Here is a 10,878-nt window from a genome sequence, read left to right as displayed (position 1 = left end):
AAGAATATACCACAAATGGGATGGCCTTAACAAACAAGAGTTTATTCTTACAATTTGGAGGCTTTAAGTCCAAGTTCAAAGTGCCAGGCTCTAGGGGCTGGGTGAAAGCCCCTCAACCTTGGAGTCCAGCTCTATCTCCTGCTCCCAGCCCACTACAGCTAGAGGCATTTCTACACTCAGACAGCTGCAGGCTGCTGAGGCTGCCAAGCCCAAGGTTGACAAGTAAAGAGGCACAGTCCTGATGTTACCAAACTACATGGCAGACCATTAATTTAAGTCCATTGTAAGTCCAGAGGTCAGCAGAGCAGGCAGGCTGCTGAACATGGCTACATGCAGGGTCCAAGCATGCCATATGCTAGAGATCATTCTCAGAGCTTCTCCTTATATACAGGAAGCAGACCACATCCCAAAGGCAGCTACACAGCTGCTTGTGGTAGATCCCACCATGGAGTTGATTGCCAGTCTCATCACGGGAAATAACTACCACCAGCTGGCCAGCCATTCTACCTGGCCCAGCTAAGTTGAAACACAAACATAACTACCACATCTTTCCTTAAAATATGTTGTTGGGATCTGGATTGGCATTGCAATGAATGTATAGGTTGCTTTGGGTAGAATTGACATTTCACAGTGTTCAATCTTCCTATCCATCAGCATGGTATGTTCTTCCATTTATATAGACCTCTTAATGGTTTCTTGAAATAGTCTTTCATAGTTTTCTTTGTACAGGTCTTTTGTGTCCCTGATAAGATTTACTCCCAGGTATTTTTTTTTTTTTTTTTTGGTAGCTGTTGTGAATGGTATTGATCTCCTTATTTCTATTTCAGCAATCTCTTTGCTGGTGTAGAGGAATCTAACTGATTTTTGAATGTTGATCTTGTCTCCTGCCACAATGCTAAATCTCTCAATTAGTTCCGGTAGATTTTTTCTGAGTCTCTTGGGTTTTCTAGGTATAGGACCATATCATCAGCAAATAGGGATAGTTTGACTTCTTCCTTACCAATTTGGATACCTTTGATTTCTCTTTCTTGCCTTGTTGCCCTGGCTTGGACTTCTAATACAGTGTTGAATAGAAGTGGTGATAGAGGGCATCCTTGTGTGATTCCTGTTCACATGGGAAATGGTTTCAGTCTCTCTCCATTGAGAATAATGTTGGCTGTTAGTTTTGCATAGATGCCCTTCATGATGTTGAGGAATGCCCTTCTATTGCCATTTTGCTGACAGTTTTGATCAGGAATGGGTGTTGCATTTTATCAAATGCCTTTCTACATCGATTGATATGATCATGTGGTTCTTTTCCTTTGTTTTATTTATGTGGTGGATGATGTTGTCCCTACATCCTTCTTGCCTATACATTCCTGCCTCCCTAGCTTTCTCCCTGTGCAAATGCTGCCCTTCTGATCTCCTATGTTGATTGTTCTAAGGAGTGCATCTCCCTGGTGTAGTTTTTCAGCTTGTAGGTCTGTCTATTATTTGTTACTCAGTATGTTTTCAGTGTTCATTTATGTTGTACCATATTATTAGGACTTCATTTATCTTTATGACTGAATAATATTCCATTGTATGGATATACCACTATTTATCCATTCATCTGTTGATGGACCCTTAGGCTCTTTTCATCTTTTGGCTGTTGCAAATAATGCTTCAGTGAACATTGATGTACAAATATCTGTTGGAGCACCTGCTTTCAATTCTTTTGGAGTAGAATTTCTTGGTCATATGGTAGTTCTGTTTTCTGTTTTTTGAAGAGCCACCATATTGTTTTCCACAGCAGCTATATTACAGTCTCACCAGCCATGAATGAAGGTTCCAATTTCTCCACATCCTCATTAACAGTTCTATTTTCCATTTTTCTGATAATGGCCATCTTAAATCTGAAGTGATACCTCACTGTGATTTTGGTTTGCATTTCCCTCATGACTAATGATGGTGACCATCTTTTCATGTGCTTATTAGTCATTGGTGTTACTTCTTTGGTGAAATATCTACTCAAGTCCTTTGCCCTTTTTTCAATTGGGTTGTTTGTCTTCTTGTTGTTGAGTTGTAGGAGTTCTTTATATATTCTGGATATCAGAATACAGATATTCCCTTATCAGATATGCATATTTTCTCCCAGTCTGTAGGTTGTCTCTTCATTTTGTTGATAAAGTTCTTTGATGAACAAAAGTTTTAATTTTGATGAAATCCAATTTATTTTGTCTTTTTCTGCTTGTGCTTTAGGTGTCGTATTTAAGAATACATGATCAAAAACTACATCACAAAGCATTACTCCTGCAGCGTGTTTTAATGGTTTTTCAGTTTTAATTCTTACATTTATTTAGGTCTTTAATCCATTTTGAGTTAAATTTTGTATCTGGTGTGAGGTAGTGTCTGTACTTTTTAAGTGGCTCTATAAATTTTATTCCCTTGTTGGTGGTGGTCAAAAACAAACAACAGACAATAACCAATGGCTGTAACCATCTAATATCTGAGATCTTAGGGCAGTCAAGGCCATGTCAGGTTTTCTTTCACTAAAATATTTCAAAAGTGCTTAACTTTCAATAAGTATACTTTCAATTTAGTCTTTGTTATTTCATTTTGTGTTCGCTTATAATATTTGATCTCTCACAATCTCTCACAGTGATTACTTGTTAGGAGCTAATTTCAGGAATTAATGTATATTTAAATTTTACACAGAGAAAAAGAATAGATTTGAGGGCAGGGGAGAACCACCAAAGAACATTTGGTGACTTTGGCTTTTAAGATTGGAACTCTTGGCACAGTCGGTGTCTGAGGCAACCTTGGTGGTCTAACAATACTGTCTGTGAGTCTACTGGTTGGACGATAAACTACATTTGTGGGTTTGTCTATGACCTCTCTCCTTTCTACATTGCCAGTCTCCAGTGTCATCATTAATTAGTCTTTAGGTCTCCCATCTGTCTGCTAGAAAGCATCTCAGGCTAAGCTGAGTTAATAAATCGGAGCAGGGCAAGCTGCCCAGCCACCGGAACGTGTGACTGTGCTGAGACAGTCGAAGAGCAGCACTCTCCTTTGATCGTGTGGACAAGTCTAATTCTAACAGACCACGTGGGAGTCCCAGCCTGTGGAGGTGCAGAGACTACTGTGAGCCCAGCAGTAGTGTTTGCTCTCATTTGTACCGGCTTCAGTTTCTAATTTCAAAACCATGAGGCTCAGAGTCTCAGAGGCCTGGGGGACTTGTTTACATTTGCTTCCTCTTTCCCCAGGAGTTTGCTCACATTCTTCAGTGTATTCTCACAATGGGGTGGTGGCAGTTTAGCAAAGCAATGAAAATCTCCCCAGGAGGTTTGTACTGTGGTGGATTTCTGTAAAGATCATATACAGCATCTATAGCACATGATCCCAAGTCATGACTGTCATGCCACTTGCTGTGACTTATTTCCTGACTAATTTTACTAAATCATAGAAGTAACAAACAGTATTTGTGAGCATGGTTGCTAGTGCTAGGCATTCTGCAAAGCAATTACATGCAGTATCTCATTTAATTCTGCTATCATACCTTTGAAAGAGTTCCAGTGGTGCAGTGGTTAAGTACTTGGCTGCTAACAAAGAGGTTGGTGGTTCAAACCCTCAGCCACCCCACAGGAGAAAGATGTAGCAATCTGTTTCCATAAAGATTACAGCCTTGGAACCCCTATGGCGCAGTTCTGCTTTGTCCTGCTTGGTCCCTATGAGTCGGAATCAACTCAACAACAATGCGTTTGGTTTGGGTTTTATCATGCCTTTGAGGGAGTCTCAACTTTGCAGATAAGAGAAATAGCCATAGCCCAAGGTCACCACTGCCCAATGAAGAGCAGAACCTGAGCCCAGGTGGGCCTTGTTCCAAGCACAAGCTCTTCACCAACCTACTTAAGGTCCCATGAAATCTGAAGAGGTTTGATGGGCACCCGCATGGGCTCTGTAACTACAGCCACAACAAAAGGAGAGCTGCAGTGATCAACTCTTTAATTTAGGCAAAATGGAAGCTTTGTTTTTGTAGTTGGGAAAATCTCTGCCTTCAGCTTCGCTTTGGCTATAGAGCAATTCTTTCATGGCTTCAGTTATAACCTATTACCCAGGTGTAGGCATGCCTTACCTTATATTGTTTCTGTTTATGAAAAATAGTTCTCTGTAAATGGAATTGTTGAAAGTTGAATATAGTAGAAGGTTAAATAATTTGAACCTAAACTGCCCCTTCATGATTTGCTCCGGTACCATGTGCATCTCTTAGCTATCATTTCCTCACTTTTCTTTTGCTTCTACAAAGAGTTCTTCACCTACTGAGCTGAGTAATTTCATGAGAGAAACAGAATCCCATGGGATGAAATAGTGAAATTATTAGTGAAGATGCACTGTATTTAAGAAAGACTTAATTTTTAATTGTATTACCAGTAGAAATTATATGTAATTTAACAGTTGAAAATAGACCAATTAATATATTTTTTTAAATCTGTTATGAACAACGGAGTTTAGGTGTGTAATAGATAAAGACCCAAAACTTGTGTCTGGAAAGAACAAATAGGACTACAGGGCTAATACCAAAATTTGGTAATATTGAATATAAGAAAAAGATGTAAAATAGTTCTTCATTTTGGCAAAAATTGTTAAATATGGAAAAGGGAGAAAATACAAATTTAAAAAGTTGATAAAATTATAAACCTTTAAAAATTATAAAATTATAAAAAAGTTATATAAGAAAAATATAGGCCTTTATCATCTGCAAAATTTTATTGAAAAACATAAAACAAGGGTTAGATAAATTGAGAGACATATGACATTGCTAGGAGTTCTGGTAGCGTAGTGTCTAAGGCACTTAACTACTAAACCAGAAGGCTGGTGGTTCAAACCCACCAGCCACTCATTGGAAGGAAATTTGGGCAATCTATTTCCGTGGTGATATTGCCTTGGAAACTCAAGGAGGGATCGCTATGAGTCGGGTCCAACTCGATGGCACATAACAACAACAACAGCATCACATTGCTGGATATAAATATTTACTATTTTTCAAATATCTGTTCTTTTCAAATCAAGTAATGCAGGAGAGATCTTTTTTTTTTCCTTAAATACCTCTAAATAATTAATTAATAATGGGCAGATATTAATATTGTAATTAAAAGAAAGTTTAAAACATTATCAACCAACGTTTTCTTCATTTTATTGTGATAAGAGTCATTTGTTACTACTGTAACTTTCTCTTTTCTCTGCTACTACTCTTTGAGAAGAGGACAAGTGGTAGGAAGGAGGTACTTCCCATATGACTACAGGTCCATCTACTGGGAAAAGAGATGAAGGGAGGTATGATAATAATAGAGAACTTAAATTATTGCAGAGAGGACAGACACATAAGCTTGCTAAAGAAAGCTAACAGTATGAAAAGAAGGGATGTTTTGAAATGATGATTTGGCTGGTTTTGAGTGATTTTTTAATTTGTTTCAGGGTGGGATTTATATTTCTTCAGTAAGGTGGTAGTGCTAATTGTTAGATGTTGTCAAGTCAAGAGTCAATTTCGACCCCTCATGACAGAGCAGAACTACCCCCTTGGGGCTTTCTTGGCTGTAATCTTTATGAAAGCGTATGGCCAGGTCTTCTTTCTGCAGAGCTGTAGGAAGCTGTAGTTTGGACTGTCCATCTTTTGATTAGCAGATGAGTGCTTAGTGATTGTGCCACCAGGGGTCCTTTTCACTAAGGTAGGTCATTAAAAAGAAAAAAAAGTCAATCTTTGCATCCCAGTAAACCAAAATCAAACCTGTTGCTGTCAAGTCAGTTCTGACTCATAGCAACCTTATAGGACAAGAGTAGAACTGCTACATAGGCTTTCCACTGCTGTAATCTTGATGGAAAGCAGATACCACATCTGTCTCTCGTGGAGCAGTTGATGGGTTTGAACCAACAACTTTCCCATTAGCAGTCGAGCTCTTTAACCACTATACCAGCAGGGCTCCTTTTTGCATCTTAAGGGACAATGGAATTGTTGTCAGGATAGCTAAGAACAGATACTCCAGAATACATTGTATTTAAAACCTTTAGAAAATAGCAATGCTAACAGACAGAACCTGAATTCACATGCTCTCATACTGAGGAGAGCCAGCATCCCAGTCTCCTAGGAATGCCTGTAGATACCTCTGAGAGTGTGGCTTATTCTGATCTCAATTCAGAAAATGGCAGAGGCCTCCCTCAAGTCATATTTTCATCTTCAGCACAGTCATACAGACTCCCAGAATTGTCTAGGATTTCAGCAATCTAGTTGGCAATTTTACAAGATAAAAGGGGCCAGTAAATAATTTCAGGGAAAACTTGAGTGGCCTCTTTTGAATTTTCTGTGCTCTGGGACTGATATATGTGTTGTTTTGCTTGTACTAAATGTTCCAAGATGATAGTTTTGAAAACACCTAATTATTGAATAAGAAGTCCTAAAGTAAATAAAGGTCTCCTTTTTCCAACCCTTTTCTTCCAAAATATCTTATCTCTATGCTTCTAAGCTCTGGTGGCATAGTGCCTAAGGCATTGGACTGCTAACCAGAAGGCAGGTGGTTCAAACCCACCAGCCCTCTTCGGAAGGAAGGTAGGACAATCTGCTTCCATAGTGATACTGCCTGGGAAGCCCAAGGAGGGGTCACTATGAGTCGGATCTGACTCGATGGGCTGCTCCTGTAGATTCCTCTAAAATCTCGGGTGAGTGTTTCTCCCTTTTTAAATCAAGTGGCATGATTTCTTTATGGTGAAACTCCAGTGCTTTAATATACACCCTTGGACAAGAACAAGTCAGCAATTTCTGAACATGGTCAACAAACAAAAGCTATAATGATTGTTGTAGCTTTGGGGAAATGAAACCTTTCTTTCCCCAGTTCTTTTAGCAACTGTCACAAGCATCTAAAACTTTAGGGAAATGCTTCTTGCCTGTGTTATCTGGTGTTTGTAATGCCCAACTATGGATTATTGTGGTTTGCTTGTAACCAAATCAAAACTGTCTAAATTTGAGGTGGCTTGATTATCAAAAAAACAATTCTATTATAAATCCAGATATATTGTCTGAAATAAAACACATATAAAATTATTTGAAGTGTATTGGTAAAATTGTAATGGGAAAAACAGGGGAATGAGAAGCATGAAGAGCAAATACAGTCCTCCCTAACCTGCCTCAAGGGTTTGTGGGTGATGCACACATTTAATGAGCTCAGCTGCTAACTGAAAGGGTGAAAGATCAAACCACCCAAATGTGCCTGGGAAGAAAGACTTGATGATCTATTTCCAGAAACTCAGCCATTGAAAATCCTGTGGAGCACAGTTCCACTCTGACACATGGGGTCACCATGAGTTGGAATGGACTTGATGACAACTGGTTAACTAATTAACCTCAGTTGTCATACTTTAAGTGAGGTTTTCACCCTGACTAGTTGCCAGTTTGGCTATTCCATGCCTGAGAATTTCTGCAAAAACAATTTCAAGCTACTTTTGGGACACGAATCTGAAAAAGGCTCTTAATTCCCTGAGACACTCCTGAAGCAGTTTTTCCTCTTTGGGAGACCACAAGCAGAATACTTACCTCTCTCAAGTTGGAGGTTCTTGGGCATCTTTTGAAAAGTTGAAGTGGTTCATTTCCCTGTTCCTGAAGAGAGATGTAGAGTTAACTAATTGTTTTTGCTTATTTGTCTTAGGGTTTACTTGTTCATTGTTGTTTCTGTTTTTGTGCTTTGTTTCTGGAATCTGAATGAACATTGATAAGGATTCTGCACAATTGATACCCAAGTGCTAAGCGCAATAACTGGCTCATAGTAGAAACTCAGCGAATGTGTGTTCTCAACTAAAGTCTAATTCTGAACTTCTCTTCGCAGCGAGTGAGAAGCAGATGATGGTGGTGTGCAAGGAGTCTCCAAAGGAGTATCTCCAGCCTTTCAAGGACAGATTAGAAGAGTTCTTCCAGAAAGGTAGGAATCTATGTCAGCTGCATACCCATGGTACTTTGCAATACATTTTATTGCATAAGTCTCTCTCTGTGGTTCACTGCCTCTTGCATCCAGGCTGACCTCTAGTAGTTGCAGTAGTTCCATTAATCCGCCTTCCCATAGCAGTTACTTAAGCAATGTGGATGGAATCGTCTAGTAACTGTTACATCCCCTTTCAATCCTTTTAATAGTTAAAATCTTCCAGTGTAGCTCCTGTTTTTGTACACTTTTGAAGGAAGGTTTTTTTCCTTTGTCTCTTCATGGAGCTGTTCACTCTGTACATGTTAAGTGACATATGATGTACATGCAAGGCTTATACAGCCATGCGTTGCAGATTTGTGGTCAGCCTGGACAGGTGGATAGTGATTACTTTCCTGGCTTTATGAGTTTAGCAACTTGGAATTTGCATTGCATTTTCCATTCCTTTTCAGAAAGGAAAATTGGAGCCAGCCAGGTGAATGTCACACATCTCATAACTTGGCATACTTCAGCCCTTTGTGGCTAGTAGATGGAAGTGATAGGTGTGAGCCCTAGAACATTATTTAGAAATCTGACCAGGTGATGTTCCTTCTTGCATGATTTTGGCGGAAGTAGGGAACATTTTGTTGATCACTATTAGTGAACTTGGAAGTTTAATACCTTTTGGATATTTCCTATTCTAATTTCTCAAATTCAGCTTAAGATGTAAAACAAAATTAAGTGTGGAGTGGTTGGAGAGAGCAGTCATCTTTGCCAGAATACTAGAGGAAATGCATGTAGGAACATTTGGGAGATACTAGCATACTGTTTCTACTGTTGAATAAGACCCATGATAGCATACCATCAACAAAAACTGTTAATCAGAGTGAATCTATAAAGTATATCCAAACCACCTTGGGAATTGGCAGAGAAATACTGTCCTTGAGTCAGAGAAACTCCATTCCAGCTGCTCCATTGATGGGGAAGTCAGTGCAGCCCCTGCATGATGAAGGGTTGTTAGTACTAAAGCCAAAGAAGTCAGAGTTCTTCTCTTTTGGCCACTGCTAGACCTCATATATGATGGAAGTCATGCTGTCAGGCAAAGGACTCTCTTGAAAGAAAGCAGTGATAACAACACTTATGTGCTATGTGACTGTAATTAGTAGATTTTATAAGTGACTCATCAAAGTAAACTTAACTAACTAAAAACTATCACTGCCATCAAGTCAGATCCGACTCATAGCGCCTCCTCCTTAGGTTTCCAAGGTGGTATCACTACAGAAGTAGATTGCCCAACCTTCCTTCTGAGGAGTGGCTGGTGGTTTTGAACCACCAGCCTTTTGGTTAGCAGTCAAATGCCCTAGGCACTACACCACCAGAGTTCCCTCAATGATTACATAAGAATATAAATACTAAGTTTTTTTCATTTCCAACATTTACTTGAGCAATTATTCTGCTAATTTCCTGAAAACAGCAGTGCTATTAGATATTTAAGAAATTAGTATGTGTTGGTGAAAAACATAAATAAAACCCAAAAAAACCAAACCTACTGCCCTGAAGTCAATTCTGACTCATACATAATACATATGTTAAATTTACTCTCCTGATGGCAGTAACCTACAAAAGGTAGCGTAGTGCCTAAGGCACTTGACTGCTAACCAGAAGACTGCCAGTTCAAATTCACCAGCCACTCCTTTGAAGGAAGGTTGGGCAATCTACTTCCGCAGTGATACTGCCTTGGGAAACCCAAGGAGAGGTCACTATGAGTCAGGTCCGACTCGATGGCACGTAACAACAACAACAACAACTTTTTTCCTAGGCTGTAGCTTGGAATATACTTCGATTTTTTAACAAGGTCCTCCACCAGCACATTAAAAACTCTTAATAAATTTCTAAGTTTTTCTTATCTCCAAATTGGTAGCTAAAACTCCATGTCCCACCATCCTTCTCTCTTAGCCCACAGATCCCTCAGGATACCTGTACTTCTCAGTGACTTTTGCTGTTAATGCTCTGAAATTTACATAACCATTGATTTAGTAACACAAATAAGCCAACCTAAAAACTTAATCTTTTAGCCCAGAAATCAAGGGGCATAGATCTCCACAGGCTAGTGTCCTTACTGTTGGCAACTTTATTGATCATGAAGTGCTGGCTAAAGGGTTAAACCAAAAACCCCAATGCCTTGGAGTTGATTCCAACTCATAGTTACCCTACAGGTCAAAATAAAACTGTCCCACAGGATTTCCAAGGCTGTAAATCTTTATGGAAGCAGACTGCCATATCTTTCTCTTGCAGAATAGTTGGTGGGTTCAAACTGTCAACCTTTTGGTTACCAGCCCAGCACTTAAGCACTGCACCACCAGGACTCCTATGGCTAAAGGACTAGACCTTCAGAATTTGTCCTCCAGTAGGAAGCAGAAAGCTGGATGTGGGTCTTCTAGGAATAACTGATAACCTGGAGAATGAGGGAAGTGCAACTAAAATGAGAAACTGCTAGAGTTTATCTAAATTTAAAGGAAGTATTTTCCATTTATTTGATCTTGAAAAGTCAGCAAAAGATAAGCTTTGCCCCAAAATACCCTAGAGATTTCAGTCAAACAGGTCCACAAGAATACTGTAAAGTAACAACTATCAAATCTGGAGAGTCTGAATTTCCAAAATTACTTTAATCAAGAAAACATCGGCTTCCAAATACAAAGAGTGTACTTATATTCCTTTGAACCTAATGGGGATTGCAGAAACCCCTTAATGACTAGGAGCACAAACACATTAAAGATTAATGGGAGTAATGTTGGTATTCCTGTTGTTGTTGTTGTTGTTGTGTGCCGTCGAGTCGGCCCCGACTCATAGCAACCCCTCCCTGGGTTTCCGAGGCAGTATCACTACAGAAGTAGGAATGCCCAACCTTCCTTCCGAGGAGTGGCTGGTGGGTTTGAACCGCCAGCCTTCTGGTTAGCAGTCAAGTGCCTTAGCCACTATG

The 10,878-nt window shown here is 39.5% G+C and overlaps 1 protein-coding gene across 1 annotated transcript in view; it reads left to right on the top strand.

Annotated features, from left to right (window-relative positions):
* FMN1 (formin 1) overlaps positions 1-10,878 on the top strand; it is a 586,562-nt gene that overhangs the window by 455,411 nt on the left and 120,273 nt on the right. Inside the window, exon 14 of the mRNA XM_007940485.1 lies at positions 7,830-7,922. Coding sequence (XP_007938676.1) covers positions 7,830-7,922 — 93 coding nt within the window. The remainder of the gene's footprint in view (positions 1-7,829; positions 7,923-10,878) is intronic.

This window comes from Orycteropus afer, unplaced genomic scaffold (genome assembly GCF_000298275.1).
Source record: "Orycteropus afer afer isolate SDZICR_OR568_19922 unplaced genomic scaffold, OryAfe1.0 scaffold00068, whole genome shotgun sequence".
In the NCBI taxonomy this organism is placed as follows: Eukaryota; Metazoa; Chordata; class Mammalia; order Tubulidentata; family Orycteropodidae; genus Orycteropus; species Orycteropus afer.
This window is presented reverse-complemented; position numbering and strand designations above follow the sequence as displayed.